Source organism: Phycodurus eques, chromosome 8 (genome assembly GCF_024500275.1).
Source record: "Phycodurus eques isolate BA_2022a chromosome 8, UOR_Pequ_1.1, whole genome shotgun sequence".
NCBI lineage: Eukaryota > Metazoa > Chordata > Actinopteri > Syngnathiformes > Syngnathidae > Phycodurus > Phycodurus eques.
Genome location: NC_084532.1, coordinates 21,223,565 through 21,248,984, shown reverse-complemented (window position 1 = coordinate 21,248,984; position 25,420 = coordinate 21,223,565). Strand labels below are relative to the sequence as shown.

General features: G+C 43.1%; 1 protein-coding gene across 1 annotated transcript; it reads right to left on the bottom strand.

Annotated features, from left to right (window-relative positions):
• Positions 1 to 618: 618 nt before the first annotated feature.
• On the bottom strand, positions 619 to 25,037 carry onecut3a (one cut homeobox 3a). Its single transcript, XM_061683969.1, has 2 exons — positions 23,960 to 25,037; positions 619 to 911 (listed from the first exon to the last, which is right to left on the bottom strand). Exons 1-2 carry the CDS (start codon positions 25,035 to 25,037, stop codon positions 619 to 621), a joined length of 1,371 nt encoding a protein of 456 aa, XP_061539953.1.
• Positions 25,038 to 25,420: the final 383 nt, after the last annotated feature.

Genomic DNA, 25,420 nt, shown 5'->3' with positions numbered 1-25,420 from the left:
GATTCATTTTTCAATTCATTAGTTGGCCGTGTGATCAGGCGGAGCTGCTTTGTGAGATGGCCGGCCATCGGGGAATACCGTTAGCCGAGGGATGAGCTGTGGGGGGAGGTAGAGGCAAGGGAGAAAGCCTTTCGTCGTTTTGGGCTATGACGAACAGTAAGGCTATGTGCTGTGGTGTCAGATTTATTGCCGTTCTTCCGTAGAGGGGTGACGTGGGTTGAATCAGGAAGGGGGGGTAGGGGGGGGGGGGGGTAGCATGAGTGGCTACGTCGTTTGTGCCCAATACAGTCCAACAACAACAGAAAAAAATCTTTGGTATCTCTTTACTTAGATGCCCTAAGGATGGTTTTCTTTCATAAAAAAAAAAAAAAAAGACTCGGAATCAATGATTGTCCTTGTGTGAGTAATACAGAGTGCACCTGACTTTACCTTTTTCCCCATTTAGAGCTTGACATTTTTGAGCGACAAAAAGATGATTGCATGGCACAAAGGATTTTTTTTTGGGCAGAGGACGTAATCGGAAGGTCCAGGCCAGGAAGGGTTGTCATAGACCGAGGCCTACGCCTGCTCGCCCAGGTCTGGATTGCCCTCTTCCTCCTCCTCTTCCTCCTCCTCCTCTCAGGCCTTGGAGAAGGTGGTGGCGGAGGTGCCCGGCTGCCCGGGGCTGGCGCCGTGGTCGTCGTGCCAGCGGTCCACGCAGCGGCGCCGCGCATTCATGAAGAAGTTGCTGACGGTGCTGAGCTCCAGGCCGAGCTGCTGGGAGATGGTGATCTGCATTTCCTTGGATGGCCGCTTGTTCTCCTTGAAGATGGCGATGAGCGTGCGCCGCTGCAGGTCGGTGAAGACCAGGCGCTGCTTCTTGGGCGCGGTGTTGCGGTCCTTGTGTTGCTCCTGTTCTTTGCGCTTGCAGGCTTGGCGTGGATGGCAGCAGTGGGAGGGATGGGGATGAAAGTGGGAGGCAGAGAGGGGAAAGAACACAAAGCAAGGTAAGTATGCAAAAGTGGGTTGCCGCAAAGGTCGGAACAAGTCACCCCGCTGTATAGTGAAACATAAGTACCTTTCACACTGGTTATGTAATATGGTTTTCTCTCTGGCTTGCTTTCCTGTGTGTAAGGCAGGGGTTCTCAAACTAACTCAAAAGTACCTGGTACAAAGGACACAGTTTTCCAAGGATTGAGCACCACTTCATGTATTTAAATCTTGATCTATCCTTGTTAGCTAGAATTGCTGCACACGATTAAAGTGACTGCACACAGATTTACCTCAGACAGTCCAGTCAAATCAGAGCTTTAAATTGAGTAATTGGTTTATATTTAGATTTCTATCCAAGAATCATTCTCATTTGGTGCTATATAGAATCACCGGATAATGGTTGGTTCTATGTAGAACCCCTTTGCGTGACAACTGAAAGGCAGGCAAACTCCTGTTACACTTCCAATGCATCATTTTGCCCGGACAGCAGTGTGAAAGGATTAAAATCGGACAACAATGTAGGACTTTCTGCATTTGGAGGTCTTCTCGGCATATGGAGGTTTACTACAAGATGACAAGCTTTGCTTGTTAAAATTCACCTCTTGTTTGGCCCTTTGTCCAAAGTTGTTGTTTTTTTTTTTTTTTCAGAAAAAGTAAAAAACAAATTCCAGAAACTGTTGTTTTGTTTTTTTCGTGAAAACAAATGGCATTTTTTTCCAGAAAAAATAAATAATAAATTGGCGGGAATATATTATATTTACTAGTGGTGGGAAAGGTTTTTTTTTTTTTTTTTTTTTTTTTTTTTTTTAAAAAGTAAATTGACAATTTGTTTCCAAATGGTCTTGTTTCCATGCCAGTGTTGTATTGAGAAGCATACTGCTGCATATAGGAATTCTGCCTGGATGTTGCTCAACTCAACCGCTGACACCAATGGCTGAAATGTGGGCACAATTGAGTGTTCCAACAGGAAAGTTGTCCGAAACACATAAAAACTTATTTTGGAATGGATAAAACACCTTCTGGAATGGCTTTGCTCTATTAAACATTTCAGGACAATGCTTAAAATCTATGTCCATGGCAAAAAAAAAAAAAAAAAAAACTAAACTAAATGAAACATGATAAGGGGCATTTAACCAAATATTAGTGGGGGCATATGTCATATATTATTTTGAGCCTGTTTTTCTAATTTTGACCCTGTGAATTTTAGAGAGAAAATAATATAAATTCCAAAGTGTGCACCCAATTCTTAAAAAAAAAAAAAAAAAAAAAAATCATTAAAGTAGGTTACAATCAATCCGCCCTGGAAAAATTCCAGTTCCAATAAACCATTAAAACCACAAATTAATACAACGTTCATTCCTCTGAGTGTATGTAAACGTCTGACTGTATTTAGCCCCCAAAATTTGTACTGAACCAAACCGCTAAAACACTTAGTGGAATAAAATTGCATCCCAAACTTCTACTCCTTGTTAGCAATTGGTCTTAAAGTAACGCCGCTCGTAAAGTAGTCCATACACTGTGGAGAAGAGCTTCTCCAGCTCCACTCTTATCGTTGTATAAAAGTTGATTTAAAGCAAATCCATGTGCCCTGCCCAGTGGGAATATTCCTTCCATCCTGCCGAGTGTAGACAGGGAGCCAGCCTGCGGTGAGAGGGGGGGGGGGGGGGAGGGGGTGGAAGAGAGCGGATAGGGGTTGTAGGGGGGGTGCTCCCGCTGCTACTGTTTGATTCAATATTAATGCAGTTTGAGTCACAACAGGGGACCCGAGCGAGCGTTGCACAAATATAAGCATTTTGTGCTTCAAAATAAGGGCTAAGAAAAGATTGTGGAGAAAGTGGATGGAGGAGGTTTTGTGTTTTCCAGCCAAGTAGAGAAGGGAGGCAGGAGGGAAAGAAGGATGAAGAGGGGCTGGCCAATAGAGGAGAAAAGCAAGATATTGACCGACTTTGCTGTAGGAACTGGGGAAGAGGGGGCGGGGGGGGTCGGGCTCTCTGCTGGGACTGAGGTCAGACTATCCCCCGCTACCCACCCCAAGCAGGTCTACAGTCTGCTACTTCAAACGCAGCCCACTGGAGCCCATTCTACTGAGCTCTAAGAGCATATTTATAACCCAACCTACCACCCCACCCCCTAAACACAAACACTTGAGTCTGGCTCCTCTTCCCATACACGGAGCACATTTCAAAACACACATTTGACACTCAGGAGCCAGGGCCGAAAGCAGAGAAGGCAGGGATTAATAGTTAATAGAGTGGTGCATTGTGGGTAGGAAGGGGCAGACAGGTGTACAAGTGGTGAGCGGGAATGTTAAGGCGCCACCGCCTGCGCAGCCACCATCGGTCCCCCACCGACCGAGGGATCGAAGCTTCTGAGCTCGGCTTCCCCGCTGTCCCAGTTTAAAACGGAAAAGGAAAATTGGAGTGAAGGAAAGAAAGAAAAGGAAAAAAAAAAAAAGATGTCATCCACGTGTGGTCTCCACCTGCTGCTGCCGCCATTGTCTGCGTGAACATCGCCTTCGATCAACCTCGCGCTGCATCCGGGTGCATGTAAAGACGAAATTTGTTCAACTTGTACAGAGGCAGAAGTGTGTGTGTGTGTGTGTGTGTGTGTGTGTGTGTGTGTTACGGGGGGGTTGTGATTGTGCTGAAGTGGCTGGAGTCAAGCAGGGGCGCTGTGTGTCTAATTACAGTGGAACAGAGCCCATTGATCAGCCATTGCAGTCCAATCTGTTTACTACAAACGTCTAACCTGCACATAGTCCCATCCATCATATTCACGTTTCACATCGACACCGCAGCTATGTATTTATGTACACTGTACACACACTCACAGGCCACTTCATTAGGTACCCCCTGAACCTTCAGTGAACACTTTAGTACTTTGTGGTGGTGTATGATTGCACTGCATCTCACATTAAAAACAAACCAAAAAAAAAAAAAACATTGTATATGTTTTGCTGTGTTTTTGAACAATCTGCTGTGTGCTGCCTTACCCTGTACTACTGTAACACTTGAATTTCCCCTCTGGGATCAACAAAGGAGTATCCTATCTTCCACTGAGAGCTCTTTGTAATATTCTTACCTACTCATTGAGCTACAGTGGCTATAAAAAGTCTACACACCCCTGTTCAAATGCCAGGTTTTGTCATATAAAAAGTGGAACTAAGATAAATCATTTTTAACTTTTTCCACCATTAATGTAACGTATAACTTGTACGAGTCGTTTTTATATATTTTTTTTTTTCAAGCGGGGATGTAACAATATAAGTGGTTGCATAAGTGTGCACACCATCTTATAATTGGGATGTGGCTGAGTTCAAAATTATCCAATCACATTCAAACTCATTTTAGATGGGGGGGGGGCGGGGTCATCCACCTGTCACCATCTACAGTGCCTGTGATTAACCCCAAATTAAGTTCAGTTGATTTAGTAGGCTTTTCCTGACACTTTAATCGTTCTAACAGAAGCCTGAAGGTTTTGTGCTAAAAGTGACTGCTCTTTCAAAATGTTCGTAATTCCCTCCACCTTGACGAAGGCCCCAGTTGCAGCTGAATAAAAACAGACCGAAAGTGTCATCAGCATGCTTAACTGTAGGTATGGTGTTGTTTTGGCCATGAATAATATGTTTTGCAGCAAACATACATTTTGGAATTACAGCCAAACAGTTCAACTTGGGTTTCATTGGCCCATAATTGTTAGAACCTGAAAACATGTACAGTCTATTCAAGTTGGGTCAGAATCATGACTCCCCGTTTAGTCATATTTCTGAATATGCTTTTTTTTCATTATTTTATAGCTTTTAAAATCCCCCCCCCCCCCCCCCCCCCAGTTCCCCCCTCCCAGAATTCTATTAGGTAATAGGCTTTGCTCAACTTGCAGAAACCTGTTCAATGTATGTTTGCCCATACAGGCATTACTGAAGTTTGCAGTGTAATGGGTGCAATAATTAAATGTGTTCATCTGTGTGCTTATTGATTTTTGTTTGACTTTATTACTTGATATGGTCTTACACTCTTTATTATTTTTTTTGTGACTAAATCTATGTACAATCAAGTGAGTCATGAATTTTGGCCCAGAACCACTAACTTTTTTATTTTATTTTTGTTTTTTTAAAACCTCTAAACTGCCCCATTTGTGTTGAATATTACTGTACATCGAAACAACCATTGTCCATAATGAGAAATCCTCACTGCAACATCATTATTGCATTCCTGCAGCACTTCAAACAACTTTGGAAGTAACGACAAGGCTCCTCATTACGATGGATGGATTGGTGAGTTCATTTTTAAGTCTTCTATCAACAACTTTGGACGAGAGGTGCGAATCCATCATCGGGAAAGTCACGAAAGTGATGCTATCATGATACAGTGATTGCGCAATATCCTGGAAGAAAAATAAACACCTATGATACATCACGGTGTCTATATAACTGAAGGGGGAAAAGAAACTGCCTTTTTTATTCAAACTTGTGAAACATTTTATGGGTAGAATTCTTAAAAAGATACAAAAAATAATCACAAGTATGTGTGTCATGTATAATTATTTTTTTATGTTATAATACAGTAAACTGTTAATACTGTTCAGCTTCTTTTTGAGTGTATGTCTTGCAAGAAACAGAAATTGTAGAGAGCTAATCCATGGAATGCAGTATACAATGTCTTCTGACTAACACGGTCCCACTTCTACGAAACACAGAGATGCTTGATGATCATAAACACACAATTGTTCACGGTTCAAAGAGAACCTTGGCTAAAGAGCCACATGCTGCTTCACCAAATTTGTAAACAAGACACTAACATTCACACAGTAACTGAGTGGAAACTCATTCAGGTGAGTTGGACCGCTACACTCTCAATGACGCCCACACAGAACCAAACCTCCATTTCAGTGAACATGAAAAAAGGCAAATAGACGCACTTTTAAACGGTCAAAATGTCTAATTCTAAAAAATATATTCTCTAGCTGTGTGAATTGCGAGAACGTGTATGATAGTAATTTGGGGCGTTTTTGCTCCCCGCCTGCTCTCAATAACATTAATCCAATGCCAATATTATCAAGATATAAGTAGATTTACATCCTTTTCAATATTTATTCGCACAGTTGTCAACTTCTCTCTATTTAGATGACGCTGTTTCCAGTTGACCTGAAGACCACCTTCCAGTTTGTCCAACCAACCTCATACGTATACGTGCAAACACGCGCACACATACAGTGCGTCAAATCTAATACGTGCAATATTTGCATACAAGAACACATTGGCGCAATCCGGTCAAATAGTATTTCAGAATCTATTAAAAGAACACCAAACAATTTAGTTTTTGCCAAAATCCAAATCAGGGCTGGGTAACATATGGCTCGTGGGCTTTACATTTGATCCTGCCCACCGTACAATTCTAAAGACAAATACAAACTCACATAAACTGTTATAAAAAGAATGGAACCCGCACTTGCTCATACTGTGTATGATACATTTGTTTGATCATTGCATTTATATTTTTTTTTTATGAGTTAAGGATCTATGGGCCTTGGTAGACTTAAAGCCGAAACAGGCCCATAGAGAGAGAGAGAGAGGGGGAAAAAAAACATTTACATCTAACGAGACATGTACTTTTGATCAAATGATGATAAAATGCAACATTCTAATTGGCTAGGATTTAGATGTACTTGAGGAATACATCAAACATATATTACGTTCGATTTCTTAAAATAACACTGCATCTAAATCTACACTGCATTTCTGAATAACTAAATGTTATCTTCTTTGGGGAAAGAAATGTATGATTTACTTCCAAAAAATGGACATTGCTCAGTGATCCCAAACGTTTGAACGGTACTGTATACAGTAGCGATATGAATATACACTTGTGCTTTTCTTAAAACAAAACAAAAAACACAAACCAAAAAAAAGACTGACTGCAAACACTTGAATGGTAGTGTATACAAGATGTATACATAAAAAGAAATCATTTTAAATATACAGTACAATTATTAATAAATAGATACCCTCTATATAAATATAATGTATTCATTATTTCTTATGTAGAAAATTAATCATTTATACATATTAATTACATTTATGTAAATGTAATAAAGAATACATTTAGTAATGTTTTTATATACGATAAAATCTGTATTTAAAATCTCAATCCTTGACATGAATTACAATGTATTTTTCTAAATTGTAACGTTGAATAACTTGACATTTAGTGATGTTTTTATACATTATATATAGTAACATTTGTAAACTCTCAATCCCTGATGTTAATGTATTGTTGTATTTTTTATATTTTTCAATAAGAATTATATTTGTGTATGTGTTTTTTTGGGGTTTTTTTTTTTGCATTATATGCATGTTTATTGGCGAAGTGCGTATATATTACACGTTGTGCGTACAGCAGCACTTCCTAAAACGTATCCACGTCGGTGCGTCGTCCTCAACGGCTTGCCGTTCGCCCTTGCAGCCACCCGGTGTCGCTCTCGCCACGGCCCCGCTTTTGCAACAGGGGGGCGCCACGATGCGCTGCCTTTGCTACAGGGGCTGGATTTACGAATCAATATCGATCGATCCGGTGAGGAAGGGGGCCCTGATTACTGAACCAAGCTCGGCGTAGAAAAGCGGGAGGGGGAAATCGATCATTGCGGCTTTTAGAGCTCCAGTGGGCACCACCGAGCGGAGGGGGCCGACGTGCACAAAGAAGCAGCCGGGACAAGAGCGCGCATTTGCAGCGTTGCAATGCTCCCCCCTGCTCCCTCGGCCCCGGGGGGACTTGTCAGAGACGGGGGCTTATCCCTCGGGTGACATGTTTTTGCAGAATACATTTATTTTATAACACGACATACTCTTCTTCTTTTCCTTTCGGCGTGTCCCTTTAGGGGTCGCCACAGCGCGTCATCCTTTTCCATGTAAGCCTATCGCCTGCATCCTCCTCTCGAACACCAACTGCCCTCATGTCTTCCCTCACGACATCCATCAACCTTCTCTTTGGTCTTCCTCGAGCTCTCTTGCCTGGCATCTCCGTCATCATCATCATCCTTCTACCAATATACTCACTATTTCTCCTCTGGACGTGTCCAAACCATCGAAGTCTGCTCTCTCTAACTTTGTCTCCAAAACATCGAACCTTGGCTGTCCCTCTGATGAGCTCATTTCTAATTTTATCCAACCCGGTCACTCCGAGAGCGAACCTCAACGTCTTCATTTCCGCCACCTCCAGCTCTGCTTCCTGTTGTCTCTTCAGTGCCACTGTCTCTAATCCGTACATCATGGCTGGCCTCACCACTGTTTTATAAACGTTGCCCTTCATCCGAGCAGAGACTCTTCTGTCACGTAACACACCTGACACCTTCCTCCACCCGTTCCAACCTGCTTGGACCCGTTTCTTCACTTCCTGACCACACTCACCATTGCTCTGGACGGTTGACCCCAAGTATTTCAAGTCCTCCACCCTTGCTATCTTTTCTCCCTGTAGCCTCACTCTTCCCCCACCCTCCTCTCATTCATGCACATATATTCCGTCTTACTTCGGCTAATCTTCATTCCTCTTCTTTCCAGTGCATGCCTCCCTCTTTCTAACTGTTCCTCCACCTGCTCCCTGCTTTCACTGCAGATCCCAATGACATCTGCAAACATCATGGTCCACGGGGATTCCAGTCTAACCTCATCCATCACCACTGCAAACAGGAAGGGGCTCAGGGCTGATCCCTGATGCAGTCCCACCTCCACCTTAAATTCGTCTGTTACACCTACAGCACACCTCACCGCTGTTCTGCTGCCCTCGTACGTGTCCTGTATTATTCTAACATACTTCTCTGCCACTCCAGACTTCCGCATGCAGTACCACAGTTCCTATCTGGGTACTCTGTCATAAGCTTTCTCTAGATCTACAAAGAGACATTGTAGCTCCTTCTGACCTTCTCTGTACTTTTCCATCAACATTCTCAAGGCAAATAATGCATCTGTGGTACTCTTTCTAGGCATGAAACTATACTGTTGCTCGCAAATACTCACTTCTGTCCTGAGTCTAGCCTCCACTACTCTTTCCCATAACTTCATTGTGTGGCCCATCAACTTTATTCCTCTATAGTTCCCACAGCTCTGCACATCACCTTTGTTCTTAAAAATGGGAACCAGCACATTTTTTCTCCATTCCTCCGGCATCTTCTCATGTGCTAGAGAATTCTATTGAACAAGCTGGTCAAAAACTCCACAGCCACCTCTCCTAGATGCTTCCATACCTCCACAGGAATGTCATCAGGACCAACTGCCTTTCCATTTTTCATCCTCTTTAATCCTTTCTAACTTCCCTCTTACCAATCATTGCCACTTCCTGGTCCACTACACTTGCCTTTTCTACTCTCCCTTCTCTCTCATTTTCCTCATTCATCAACTCCTCGAAGTATTCTTTCCATCTATCTAGCACACTGCTGGCACCAGTCAACATATTTCCATCTCTATCCTTAATCACCCTAACCTGCTGCACATCCTTCCCATGTCTATCCCTCTGTCTGGCCAACCTGTATAGATCATTTTCTCCCTCTTTAGTGTCCAACCTGGCATACATGTCATCATATGCCTCTTGTTTTGCCTTTGCCACCTCTACCTTTGCCCTGTGTCGCATCTCAATGTATTCCTTTCGCCTCTCCTCGGTCCTCTCAGTGTCCCACTTCTTCTTAGCTAACCTTTTTCCTTGTATGATTTCCTGTACTGTGAGGTTCCACCACCAAGTCTCCTCCTCTCTTTTCCTGCCAGAAGATACACCAAGTACTCTCCTGCCTGCCTCTCTGATCACCTTGGCTGCAGTGGTCCAGTCTTCTGGAAGCTCCTCCTGTCTACAGAGAGCCTGTCTCACCTCTTCCCGAAAACCTACACAACCCTCGTCCTGTCTCAGCTCCCACCACATGGTTCTCTGCTCTGCCTTTGTCTTCCTAATCTTCCTCCCTACCAGCAAAGTCATCTTACACACCACCATCCTATGCTGTCTAGCCACACTCTCCCCTCCCACCACCTTACAGTCGGTGACCTCCTTCAGATTACATCGTCTGCATAAAATGTAATCCACCTGCGTGCTTCTACCTCCACTCTTGTAGGTCACCCTATGTCCCTGCCTCTTCTGGAAAAATGTGTTCACTACAGCCATTTGCATCCTTTTTGTCCCTCCAAGTTCCTTTCCTGGATGCCGTACTTACCCATCACTTCTTCATCACCCCTATTTCCTTCACCAACATGTCCATTACAATCTGCACCAATCACGACTCTCTGTCTGGGATGCTCAGAACTACTTCGTCTAGCTCCTTCCAGAATTTCTCTAGGTCACATCCTACTTGTGGGGCATAGCCACTAGTCACATTATACAAAACACCCTCAATTCCAAGTTTCAGCCTCATCACTCGATCTGATACTCTTTTCACCTCCAAGATATTCTTAGGCAACTCTTCTTTTAAAATAACCCCGACTCCATTTCTCTTCCCATCTACACCATGGTAAAATATTTTCAACTCCGACCCTTCTTCTTCTTCGACTTCGACTCACAGTAGCTGAATTCCCACCGGCGCCCTGCGGGTCGACGGCGCCGGTGGCGGACGTTGTTAACCCGGCCCACGACCGATCTGGTATGGAATTCTTTGGATGAACGCTCATATTTGTTTGGCAAAGTTTTAAGACGGATGCCCTTCCTGACGCAACCCTCTGCATTTATCCGGGCTCGGGACCGGCCTACAGTTTGCACTGCCTTCTGCCCCCCATAGGGTTGCATTGTAACACGACATGGGTGGGGAAATAAGCGTCAAGCAGGAATATCCTTCAAACGATACTCCTGGTAATCTTAGTTATAATTTAGCTCTATTATCCCCCACTCACAGCAACGACGGCATTAATATTCCTCTTCCCAGCGACAAACCGAGCGAGGTTAAGAGAAAGGCACATGGCTGTTCAATAATCGATCGATGGATTCGTGAATAATTCGTGTGTGAAATTCATTACGTCCAATTAATTATGGCCCGGAGGAGGAGTGGGTGGAGATTTATTGTAGGGAAGAGAGGGCAGCAAATGGTGAGGAGGGGGGAATTAAAAATCTCATGGAATTTAATCTGCCAACAAACCATACTGTGCATGTGTGCATCGGTGTAATCTTGGAAAAAAATATTTAGATTGTCAAACTTTTTACACCAACTACCACCTAGAACAAGATCTCCAAGTGGCACCATCATGAATATAGAAGGCCTAATGTTCTTAAAAAAACAACAAGACATTGAACATTAAAACTGCACTTAAATATAGGGAAAACCACTTCAATAATGATTCAATTAAAATGTATTGCACATAAAAGTTAAATAAAAAGACAAACGCTTTTGAAAGAGTAAACACAAATGTATTGCATTTAGAAGCGAAATACAACTGAGTTGAATTTGGGAAGTGATTTATTTTTGCATACCATTGAAAATCGTTGGGATAGCGCTTACTCAAATTCCAAACGGAAACAAAGCTGCCAACAAGCCATAGAGGACATGCGTACATCGACATCTGGGACAAAATATTTGCAGTAAACCTCGTTACCTATATATAGCCCTAAATAGTGAGTTTGTCATTTTGTAGTGCTTTCGAATGTGTGCCCTCAATTTTTCCCACAAAAAAAGGAGTGAGAAACCGATGGTCACTCAGAAAAAGCAACATTCCCATGATGCATTGCGCCAATACGAGACAAATTTGTGAGCTGTGGTGCAAAAAGGTTTTTATAAATACAGTAATAAATAGATGAATAGAGCAACCAGAATGGACATTAAGTGCTTTGTTTGTATTAATTTGGCAAAATACACACATCTTAAAACAATACATTAACGTGTAAGGATTTGTATTCTATAGTTTACTAAAATGTCCACTAAAAATCAATATATTGTGGTTAGGGAGTAGGGAATGATGAGGAATGCAGGCATTCTACTATACTCCCTAATTTTTATCGAGTTGACTAGTTCACTCATCCATCAAATTTTTATTTAATTTTTTCCGAACACTTACTCGGGCAATATACCAACATCTTACAATATACAGAATAAACGTCAACTACTTTTCAAAAGGCATTGTGCGCACACGTGAAGTAGTTTACGGTTGAGTTAACTTAAAAATGACGTACTTAACTGTGCTTTGGCGGTGATTCTTTAGTGTACCGCTAGAGGGAGCCCCCATACCACTAACGGTTCCCATTACAACACTTTTGAGACTCGAGGGCATAATCTACACCATTGGTGTCAAACTCACGGCCCGGGGGCCAGATGCGGCCCGCCACATCCTTTTATCTGGCCCGCGAAAGCAAATCATGCTCGTCAACTTCCGTGATTTTTGCTAAAATCTGTCCTCAAATTCCGAATTGTCATAATAATAAACAATAATGTTGACATACTACATTTGTCTGTTACCAAACCCTTCTTCTACAGTAACTTAAACAATAATTGAACAAACTATTATCCTTGTCTTCTGATTTCAAAACTAGTTATCCCTCAATTTGTTGTGTAATGGTAATAATATGTTTTGGTGATGATTAAACATTTTTATGGTTCCACTGTTCTAACGGCCATCTGAGGGCAATCATAACCACAATGCGGCCCGAGACCACAAAAAAGTGTTTGACACCCTTGATCTACACATGGGACTGATGCTATTCGCGGTGGGTAGGGACGGGCCGGACCGCGAATAGCGAACATCTGCAGATAATGACGCTATTATAATTGTGTTGATTTTTTTTTTAATTGAATTTAAACTCCAAACAAATCTAGAATAAGCGGCAAGTGAACCGCTAATGAGCGTTTTTTTGGGTTAGGCTTTGGCTTTGCATTTTCCGTTTGCAGGTTATGTGGGGAGTAAATGTTATTACTGTGTGTTTTATACAATACTGTTGAGTGGAATTTTTCTTATATGAAAAAAAAGCCCATTAAGAATCGAATTTTATTGTTCGGTGTGCAGGGCTTGGAGGGATTAATTGCATTTCCATTCATTTCAGAGCGAGATGATTGGCGATACAAGCACGTTCGCGGAACGAATTAAACTCGTATCTCAACATTTGCGGATTGACATTTTACGGATTTTGGGAGGAATCTATCCCTGGTTCGGGCGGAACCGCTGCTTATTCATACATTTTGTTACCTAATGCCTCGCTTATATTGAGTTTTTTTTTTTCAACCAGATCACCCTGCTTTTTCACGTTTTTTTTTTTCAGATTTCTTTTCTCATGGCAATTGTAATATCAATTATTGTCGGATTTTCACGATATACGGGGGTCCGCTGTATCGTTTTTGCTGCGTTAATACCTGGAGAAAATATTCCATTTAAAATCCCCATGCATTACTCTTACTTTGATTTCATTTGAAATGCATGCTGCAAGTTTTTGCGTTATCACCTCAGTGCATGGATCCACTTTGTTTGTCCAAGTAGCGTGTGGGCGTGCGTATATACGTGTGTGCGCGCGCGTGCGTGTCCGTGTGTCAGACAGGCTGCAGGCCAAAAAGCCGGGCCAAGAAAAATCTGCACAGCTCAATAGCGGCGGCGTGTAATGAGTGAGAATTGGCGTTAATGCACTGATAACGGGACACAATTTGTTGCTTGGCTCTCCTGCGAGGCATTACTCGTCCAACACTCCCAATGCGGTCGCCACAATGTTAGAAATAAGGTCTCAGGTGTATGTGGGGGGGGGGGGGGGGGGCATTTTCCTATCAGTGCCAATATGTTCTTTCTACTGTATTAGCAGCCCTGTGGTGCATGCACTAATGAGCGGTGCAATCGGCACTCTAATAATTAAATGCCCTGGAGCGTTTTGAGGGAGACTCATTTTTAAGAAGCGTGATGATTATGATTATTACCGCCGGTTTAATTGCATTCGTTTCCAGCAACTCGTTTTATGTGAGATTAAACATTGATTTCGTCCTCTGCATTTCTTCAAATATGGCCGCGCGTCGTAAACAGCGTAGTTGAAGCGCGCTTTGCATAGTGCGCGCTGCACGTTCATTCTCATTATGAACAAAATGAGGATAAAATGTCGACTTGATGATGGAAACTGCGGTTCAAAGTTTTTCCATAAAATAATGAACTTTTAAATTAATTGCTGGACAAATAGAATTAGATGTATGCATTGTGCCATGTTAGTTTTAAAGTCAATTATGTTCAGATTATTACAATGGATAGTACTACACACACACACAAAAAACTCTTAAAAATCTACACATTGGAGTCCAAGACTCAATTGCATTCACGTGATTAAATTTTATGTTTTAACTATCATGCAGCGAAAACACGCACACAAATTTGCTCTTTAAGATGTTGTCTTACAAACCGGAATACGTCTAATTAAAAAAAATAATACATTAAAAAAAAATACATATAGGCAGAAATGTTCTAATTTACAACAATAATAATAGGGGATTTTATGGGATTCATATATTTTGATCCGTCTCCTAAACGAGTTCGTATGCATGCAGCGAATGACTCAAATAAATAAATCGATTATTATAAACTTAACCAGAAAAAAAACACAAAAACACTGGTTGCTTGTTATATTTTAATAACATGTAATTCCGAGTGTATTGGCGGAGACATCGATTCATTTATCAATTGATTTCACACTCGTTTTACTCCTTTTGTTGCTTGTGTGTGGACATGCACGGTTTTTTTTTATATATTATTATTATTTGTGAAGAGAAAGCTTGCAAATGCATCTACATCGTAATCAAGTCCAAATTCTAAATTGAATTTCACAATTTCAATTTAATTTCAAATAAGATGACCTTCCCCTAAAAAAATATTTTAATATATCCATGGGAAATATCAATTATTAATTTAGATCATTTTATTGTGAATTTTTTATTTTCATTTTAGAATGCTGTTTACATCCAACTGGTGTTTTGACATTTTAGAGTGAATGAATAACAACACACACACACACACACACACACACACACACACGTTAAATCTTCTATGGAGATTTCCACAGTTAATACCAGATTAAATTGCCTTTAGAAAGCTGGCACTGCTCAATTGGATTGGATCCTCTTGTTCTATTAAGCAAGCCATTATCGGCCCTTTAATAACCGATGGCTTGTCAGTGTGCCAGATAAGCAGACAACACACGCACACACGCACGCACACACACACACGCGCGCCACAATTTAAGGTACAGCATCCAAAATGCAACAGATACAAGAAAGAAAACAAATCCTTTATGGATAATAATAGTAATGCTTGATCTGTTTAACTGCATTGCTGTGAGCTGTTTCTAATATTTTGGTTGCATTATTTACGGGCATTCACCTACATTAAAACCACAATCATAAATAAATTCTATATCAATATGTACATTCCCGTTTTGGAAGTTTCCTATACGTGACACACAACTCAGTGTAGCGTTTTACTTTCTCGCTGTTTTTTTTTTCTTTCGTTTGCAACAGCATAACTAGAAGTTCAGTCGTACAAATGTCATATTTTTACACGATTCTCATTAGTTTACACACAGGCGAAGGATTCGGCGCTCTCGCAAACTTGCATAAACAGCACCTCCATTGCGCAGTTGAATTGCACAACCCCCCACTTATACCTTTCCTGCACGTAAGCATGTTCTTTGGACTGGTGCTGATTGTGGGCTTGGGTCAAAAGTCATGATTTTTTTTCTTCTTTTTTTTTTTTTTTTTTTTACACACAACACACATACGCCACAAGGACGAATAACCAGATTGAATTATGGTTATCTCGTCTGCTTTGTGTTATGTTTGACTGGAAATCAGTGCGCACGCGCAAGCATTAACCCTTTTGATGCTATCCGCGTGCATTCAGTCGACTCTTGCAGCAATTTGATTTAAAGGTCATTCTCTCCTATCGATCCGCTCCGGCGAGGGGGGGGGGGAGAGCGGTGGGGGCGTAGGAATTGATCATGTGAAATAAAAGAGACGGTATGGGGAGACTGTACAGAGTCCAGACCGCCTCCGTTGCATTTGTAATTGCACGTGCATGCGCGGCGGCGGCGGCGCCGGTGTGAATTGGGGTGAGCATGTGGGAGAAGAGTGCATGCGACTCGGCTGCACACCAATTTGACTTTCTGTTAGTTTTGAATAATACGCACGACCCCATAAGAGGAGCGTGGGATGCATAACGAAGAAGAAGTTAAATGCTTGTGAACTTTGGAAGAAGAAGGGGAGGTTGTGGGGAAAGAAAATAAAAAGAAGAAGGTTGTAATTTTGTTTAGTGTCACGTCCTGACACTGGCGCGTTATGAACGGGCGCCGCAATTAATGCAGATATTGTGTCTGCGTGATATTGGTGGTGGTGTGTGTGTGTGTGTGGGGGGGGGGGGGGGGTGTTGCGTGGCACAGCTTCAGGGATGGAAAGCGGAGGTCGGGAATTGGAAATCGATACATATTCAGGGCTGGCCACATCGGCCTTCTATCTAACAATGTGTGGCCGCAAGAGCCACTCAGAAGCAGGAGCGTGCGCACATCCGCGCAGAGGAAGCCCACGCGTGCACAAGTCTGCGTTGCGCTTGTGCGCACGGGCGGCGGAACACCCTAAAAAGTGGGGCGGGGGGACGGGGTGCAATAAACATCTTAAAGCCTCTTTAGCCAGTAAACCTGAATCAAGAGTACGTTTGCTGTTTGCATCAATGACACAATCGACAGAATTCTCAATGATCGATTAATCGTAATTATGCCTGTCCTTCACACGATTTACGTAGAAAACATATATATTTTATAGTTAGAACTTTTCAACCTTTTGTTTTGAACTTTTCATGAATCTCCGAGATATGTATATTATTTCCCACAATTTATAAAAAAAAAAAAAGCATGGAGTTGTTTGTTGCGGCCATGTCGTGCACTCCATTTTGCTTCAATTGGTCCATTAATCAACAATCAATTCCACACAATCGACAGAATTTTTAATCCATTAATTGATCATTATGTCAGTCCCTAATAATAGGAGTGTCTTTCATGATATTAAATTACACTGGGGAGAGCGCCGGGCGGGACAGGGTAAATTGTCAAAGTAGAATAAATATAGTCGTATTGGACATCATTTAAAGAACTCATAATTTAAGTTACAAACACGCACTCCTCCGCTATTCATTTAAGAGTCCCTGTCCGACATCGTGACCATATAGTCGCAAACAAACACGATTTAGTTCATTTCACATGTCAACTAGTACTGGTTTTGACCAGCATGAGCTTGACGTAACGGTGGTCCAGTCAGGTCAGAATGGTTTAAAACTCCCCTCGTGGACTACGAGGGTGCTAATGCCGATGAATTGAGGGTGCAATTGTCTCATCACTTTCACTAATGTCACCTTTCCTCATCGTTTGACTGGGAGAAATCATATGGTTTCCCTGCATTATAATGAGGCATTCATTTATTTTCTTACATGTCCACAATCCCGGAATTTGGTTTGTAGTGGTAATTCGACCAGTTAGGCTAAATTCATATTGTCTGTATGTAAAATTTGTGGGATAAAGTTGGTATAGAGCTTCTTAGGCAACGTGTTTTTAGCTCATGAACATGAAGTACAGTGGCCCGAAAGAGTCAACAAGGCTGGACTTGGGGATGACACCCACGTCTTGTAGGATTTAGGGGCTCATTTGACTCAGCCTGGGCAATTGCAACTCATGCTATGAAGAAACCCAAATTTGTACAAAATGTCGGAACCTGCTGTTCACTAGCTGAAGATAACACAAGACTGAACTCACACTGTAATTGCAGTCCAATACTTGTTTCTCTTGTCGAAGTTGTGAAACTCTTCTTCTTGTGTCTCTGTCTGTATTATACTGCCTTCTTGGTGGCCAATGCGCAGCACCACAATGTGCATTGAAGTGAAACAAAATGTGGCAGAAACTGTTTCATTCGTTACATTCTATTTAATTATGTCATTTTATGTGTTTCCATAAACTACAGTACTTTGGAGTGCTATTTTTCTTTTCTTTTTTTTAAAAAAATGAGGGGTGCTGGAACAGAATAATGGAATTTCCATACATTTCAATTAGGAAAGATGATTTGAGACATGAGTATTCTTAGTTACGAGTGTGGTCATGGGATGAATTAAACTCGTATCTCATGACACCATTGTATTATAAATCATATGGTGTGATTAAGGACATATTAAACATTCATTTATTGCAAAAAACAAATTGTTGCTACTTCAATAAAATAGCTCACAGCATTTTATCCAGATGATTAGTGACCCAAAAAAATGTTGCCATTAAGAAACCTGTTTTGGTTCCCTACCTTTCAGTGTCAAACCTGATTTTGACACTGAAAGGCTAATTTTGAGACTCCAAGGTAATCTTTATGCGGAAAGCCTTTTCCAAACAATGTTGGAGCCCAAAATGGTTCCTGGATACGTTTTTAATAGGAAATGAGGAATAAAATGCTGTTACGCTTTTGTATTGGTCGCCCGGCACGTGAATAATTTCTCAGAAAAGGGGCTTTCCATTCATGTACGAGGGGCAATCAAAAGGTAATGAGCCCAATTTAATTTAACTTACCAATAACAGATTTTTTTTTTCCTTTTTTTTTTTTTTTTTTTGAGAAATTTTCACAGTTTGTAGTTTAAATACTTATAAAACGGTTTATTTTAAAAACAACGTTTTGTTGAATCCTGTCCTCTTTTGTTAGCCATTTTGGAAATTACATCACTGTTGGATGTCCCTCAGGAGCAGAGAGTTGTGATTGAATTTCTTGCTTTGGAAAGGCAGCCACCACTAACCGTTTTCAGAAAGCAATAGACTACAGCACAGTAGAAAAGTGGGTGTCCAGGATCAAAGGCGAAGAGCAAGAGCCTATTTTGAGTTGACCTTCGTGACAAGCAAAGGAGCTTGTGAAGTCATCAGTCCCTTTGGCAACCATAACCCATCTCTTAATACCATAAGATTATCACCTTTTTGGACCTTTAAAAGAAGGAGTTAGGGGTCAGCACTTCTCTGTTGATGAACAAGTTAAAGAAGCTGTGGGGGAAAAATGGTTAAACGTGCAGCCTACTGAATTCTACAAGGCTGCCATACAATACATGCCACTGTTCATCGAAGGACAGTCGGTGTTGAGAAAAAGGGAGATGAAATCCCCACTTTTTGGGCTTGATTTCAATGCATAAATGGATTTTCTTTTGCAACAAATAAAGCTACAGGAAAATTAGGCTCATTGCTCTTTGAGTAGTGCCCCTTGTATTTTTCTTTTTTTTTTTTGTATCATTTTGTTTAGTTTGAGTACTGAAAAGGAACCCAATCCTTCACCCACAGTAGCTGGCCTCGGCACCCCCAAAGGAACAATGGTGTACTTGTTTCCTGCATAATTCGCATTGTTCCACCAGTCTGTAAAATAAAGATTTCCCCCCAATTCAGCATCCACGTCCACCCGCGCCTTCCATCAGTTAGGTCGTCACATGTCGTTTCATCTCGGAGCGAAAGAGCCTCTCGGGGTTTGACCTGCGGTAAAACGAGCGCCCCAGCACTCCCACAAGAGGGTTTTAAAGGTTGTACACGAGGCGTCTCTCTCGCTACTTACATCACACGGCGGCTCGCTGCGAGAGTGCTTAACGAAGGACCAGGCTCCCAAACCGCAGCCGCGCTGTTTACTCCCATGCCTCCCCACCACCACCGCCATCAATTATTAAAGGGGAGCGATCGATCATCTCGAGAGCTTACATTCAGATTTTTTTGTTGTGTTTTGCATCAATCATATAGTAATACCTCGTATCCAATTGGAACCCTTGCCTTGCAATGGCTCCAAATGAAGAAGTGCTGATTGTTCATTTTGTGATCAGATCAGTTTGGGTCCACTCGGATCCATGGTGTGATCGACACCATTGTGGATTGTGCTATTGATCCATGGCAGGGAGCTGTTGGATGAAATAATTGTGTTTAGGGGCCTACAAGAATGTGATTAACCATGTGTTGAGGTGGGGAGAGTTCATCACCTTGAACTGTCCTCAAACTGAAGGACAAAACAGAGGAGGGGGCGTGGGGGGCGGTTGTGGACTACTTCAGCATTACGGACAGCATCACCGATTCAAACTCCTGCATGCTTTCTAATAGGTCGTGAAATCAAGTTACTCGACTGGAACCTTTTAATAGATCGCTTAGCCGCTACACTTTGCCTGCCAACTTTTAATCGCCAGAGTGTGTGCATAAGTGTGCCGGCGTGTGGTCCATTGAATAAAGAGGCCCCCATTCTTCTCCTAAATAAAGCTCACTGACTCTCCTCACAACCTTTTTTTTTTTTTTTTTTGTCTTTTTTTGTCCAGCGGATCTTGACCTAACCACCCTGGAACGTGCCTCGGCCATTCACATGCAAATAAGCCAACTGTTCTTTTTTTCCCAGACAGTTTATTGCCAAGAATGTTTGCATGTGCAGTAGAGGAATTAAAATAATGCGACAGGGAAATGAAACAGGAAATTATACGACTGTACATGTAATGAATATAAAGAACGGGTTGTAACCTTTTTCTATCAGGGGCCATTTTAGTTCATAGACAACACTACATGAATGGAAAACAAATATGAACAAATGATCAGAATGTGTGGGTTAAATGTGGTTTTAGTTAAAATTTCATGGCGGGTTCCATTTGACTCCTTGGCCCAGTGCTTATAAAAAGTCTACACACCCCTATCCAAATGCCAGGATTTTGTGATATGATGAAATGAGACCAAGCTAAATAATTACAATAAAACCATGACACATTTGCCCACGTTTGGCATATTTTGTTACAGTCGAATGAATGCAGGATTGGACGTTTAGCCATAATTCCAAAAGGTATTTCAAAGGTATAAACACAACAATGCTCATCACCCAAAGACCACCATACCATCAGTATTAGACTAGGTGGAAGGAATTATGAACAAAATAGCAGTCAGTGTTGGCACAAAACCTTCCGGAAAGGAAATCCTACTAGAACATCTAAACTTTGTTTTGGGGTTAATCAGAGGCACTTTAAATGGTTTCAGGTTTTTGCTGACTCCCATTTAACATGAGTTTGAATGTGATTGGTTGATTCTTAACACAGCTGTATCCCATTTATAAGTGTGTGCGCACATTTGTGGAACCACGTTTGTTTATTTTTACTTCGTCTTTCGAAAATATTAAAAATAAAAATATGTTGAATTGTACATGCTATAGGTCACATTAACGGGGGGGGGAAAGGGTTTACAATTATTTAACTTGGTCTTGTTTTTTTTTGTATCACAAAAACACGGCATTTGAACAGGGGTGTGTAGACTTTTAATATCCACCGAATATAACATCCACAGAGACCCAATTTGGTTCGTTACCCTAAGTTTCGGCGGTTAACTCCAACTGCACGCCTGTTTTTGGCTAATTTGGGGACTCCAACGTACTATTAAATCACTAAATGTACGGGGGGGAAATGATGCAATGAAGTGAAAACATTCTAACTTTTGTGGGTGAAGTGTGGTTGTATCTGTTTTTAAAATTGTGTGGCCCACCAGCCGTAGGTTCTCCATGTATAACGTCCCTAAAGAATCAATGGAGGCCATGGGCCATTTAGTAAGTTGACTATAGAGCCCTGTTTTTTTTTTTCTTATTTTTTTTTTTTTTTTTTTACAAGACTACAAGGTAACTGTTTCTATCGTACCCAAACATACTGTATGTATTCAAAAAAATAATGCAATGACTGAACAGATGAAATATTATGAGCATTTGTGGGTTACGTGTGAATTGTATTTGTTTTTAAAATTGCCCTTCCACTGATATACAGTATAATACCCTTAAAGAACAAATGGAGCGATCCTTCTTGCTGCCAACATCTTTTTTAATATATATGACACTTCTGGTGATATTTTCCAGAAATATATGTTAAAGGAGACCCACAGTCTATTAAAAGGCACATTTGGAACCAAGCCACACATAAAAGAAATGAAGCATGGTGACAACACGGACAGAGAAATTGCTTTTTTTTTATTTATTTTTTTTAAATGCAGCTGCTTTTTACTACTCCTCATCCCCCGCTCACATCTACAATCCACCCCCTCATCCTCCTGCAGGGGAGAGACCAGTGGGAGAGAGTGCTGAGGCGGGATAATTGATAGATGCACTGGCTATCCTTATCGATCAGGCCTGTATTGATCCCACCAAATACATTGAGATGGAGTGTGGAATTCAACACAGATGCAAAAGAAGAATTGTTTTCGGCGTTAATGCCGTATGTTAACGTCTCCTCCGCGCCAGCTGCGTCTTGTTTACACTAACTGCTATTCATTTATGTATTAAACATAAAAATAGGCCTATTTATTTTTTTTATTTTTTTTTAAATGGAATGGGGTCTACATGAGGACTACAATGGTGCCTCTGGGTGTTTGCCCCATTAGGCGTGAAGGGCATGCAAAGTCCCCCTAAAATGGGCCAAGTCTGTACACACTGTGTTTGTGTGTGTGTGTGTGTGTGTGTGTGTGTGTGCATGCATGTACAGACAGTGGCATTTTCGCATTAGCTAAGCAGGCCAGCTTGCATTGATTTGTGCGACTGTGATGAATTTGGAATAGTAATTTGAAGTTATTGATTGATGTGGCCCAGCGAGCCTCACTTTCAGTTTATAGTGCAGCCCCCTTCCCCTCTCTCGTTTTCTATCTCACTGTGTGCGGGCCACACACACACACACACACACACACACACACACGGCCCACGCGTGCACCCGGGATAATGGTGATTTTAAATGCAATCAGTAAAATAATTCTTCCGTGCATTTGCATACAGGCCATTTATCATTTGTTTCCTTATGGGCGCCATTTTGGCTCTGGGTTGCTCACAATGCACTAAATTAATCCTGGTGTGTAGACAAAAGGTTGCATCTTGGTAAATAAAATCACATTCAAACCATATTTAGGCTATTTTTCCCCCCTTTCTTTCTTTCTTTAAAAGTAAAAGATTTAAACACACCTAAGTAGCACCTTGTCTTCACGCCCTCGACGGATATTGGCGGCTTTCATCCGGATAAAAGAGTGTTGCAGATATAAAAGCCCGCACAGGCCAATTAGCTTTAACTGCGGTGACACTTAAAGAGACAATTGCGGGACGGCGTTTAAATCTTTATTTACCAGAAACCTCGGCCGGAAGAAAAAAAAAAAACGCGCCGAGGAACAATTTACATGCCAATTAAGTGCTTTTCAATAAGACATCGACTGGAAATAAAATATGCCACTATAGCCTGACTTAATTGAAGTTTTGTCTTGAAATACGACGCGCAAAAACAAGGTTGGGGGGGGGGGGCGATTGAGCTCTAACCGGCTTTTTACAATAAACAGGCGTCAGTCAATGAGAGCTTTTAAGCCGAGCTCGAGTGTTTTTATTGTTTTATTGAAGTCCTCTTCATCGGAGAGAACGATAGAGACGTTGTTTTGTGAACAAAAAAAAACGCATGAGGAGGGTTCGACGCGATTTCCTGCAAAACGGCTCCTTGTTTTCTGGAGAGAATGTGCGCATCTGTTTTTTTGTCTGCCTTGATCCAAATCGATCATTTATCAGAGCGCCACTCGGTATGAAAGGGGACGCCCGGACCTCAAGTATTGATCCACGGGAGGTCATGCACACCCTCGCAGCCCACCCTCATCTCTTTCTTCCAGGCCATCCTTGTTTGCAAAGATGCATTTATTTGATGGCTGGAAAAGAACGAGTGCAAAGTGCAGCACCAAGTTTGTTCGCAGTCTAATTTAGTCACAAGGTTTCATCGGGATATTGTTTAGTGTTTACTATTTAATATGAATTGTGCATGTGGGAAATCTACAGGATGAAATAGGTGCGCTGTGTGCGTGAAATCACCTGCTTGTGACACCCAGCACAGTCGGTTTCCGGAATCAATCTAACACGGGGCCACCATTGAACTCCCCGACCGAGTTTTACTCGATAGCGTCGACTAATAACTCGTCGTAATGTCTGTTTGCGCTGCCATCGACAGTCTCGCCACATTGACTTGAAATTGATCCGGTTGGGGAGCCGCCGGTGTTGCGCCTTGCTCGTCACTCACCTGCAAGCCTGAGCGCCGACATGCGCTGGAATTCGGGCTCCTGGAGCCACTTCCACATCCTCCTGAAGGTCTCGCGACCCGACTTGAGTTTACTCCACGGTTTAGGGTTCCGCAGCAGGTCGGACAGGGTCCCCTGCGAGCGGCACAAGATCCTCTGGGCGAAGATGGCCTGCGGGATGCTGTAGCGCTTGAGCTCGGCCGTGATTCGCTGAGCCACCTCCTTGGTGTTGATCTCCTCCACCTGGCCGGAGCCTCCGCCCTGCGCGCCCCCCACCACCGTCTGCCGGTCCCGCTCTGACAGCATGGAGCCGTTGGCCTGAGAGTGCGGGTGGCTGTGGTGGTGGATGCCGTTGAGGGACGTCATGAGGCCGGCGCTGTGGCCGCCGAGTCCCCGCGCCAGGTGCTCCTCGCCCCGGGAGAGCATGGCGGCGTGGGAATCGAACCCCCCCGCGGAGAGCATCTTGTCGTTGGAGAGGTGCGCTCCGGGGCCGTAGGCGCCCAGGGACTGCTGGGAGCTGTGCAAAGGCCCCAAACCGTTGGAGAGCGGGGAAAGCGACTGGCCCATACCGGACATGTCCTTGGGGTAGTGGCCGTACAGGTTGCTCATGGAGGCGAGGCTGCGGTCGTCCCGCATGAGCGTGAAGCTGCCGCTGACGTTGCCCGCCGCCAACCGCTGGTGCGCCGGGTGGTGGTGGTGCGGGTGCGGGTGCGCGTGCGGGTGCGGGTGCGGATGCGGGTGGTGGAACTTCTCCGACACGGTGGAAATGGGCGGCAGGTGCTGCAGCGGCGTCAGGGTGGTGTAGGTGCTGCTCAGGCTCATGCCCCCCGAGTCGCACGACATGCTCATGGCCGGGTGCAAGGGCCCGGAGAGCGCGTGGTCGGCGCGGTAGTCGCCCGCGCCCTCCAGGATGGAGGCCATGCTGGACACCATGGCCGAGCGGCCGTGGGACGACACCAAGTTCCGGTGCGACGCCGCCGACGGCTGCCGCGCGTGGTGGGGGGCGTTCATGAGCTCCCCGCTTTGGTGCGAGTGAGCCACGCCGTGCAGGTTGCCAATGCTCTCCATTGTAAGCTCCATGTTTGGGGGAGGAAATAAAGAGGGGGGGATCTTTAATTCCACCCCGCTCGGACGCACGCACGCACACACCCACACACGCGCGCGCGCTCTCTCGTCTCACTCCTCTCTCGTCTTCTTTCCTTGCCGATAAATTGTGAACGATTTCAAAGCCGAGCCATTGATTGTGGTTGCTTGTCTGCAGTCAATCCAGCATGGTCCTCTCTCTCCTTGTGGCGCCGCCAACCTCTGCTCGCTTTCCTCTTTCTCTCACCTCTCTCTCTCTCACCTCTCTCCCGCTCTCTCTCGCTCGCTCTCTCTCTCTCTCTCTCTCTCTCTCTCTCTCTGTGAATGTTCAGATCACACTGCCAGCCTGTGCGCATGTGCGCGCCCCCGTGGCGTATCGT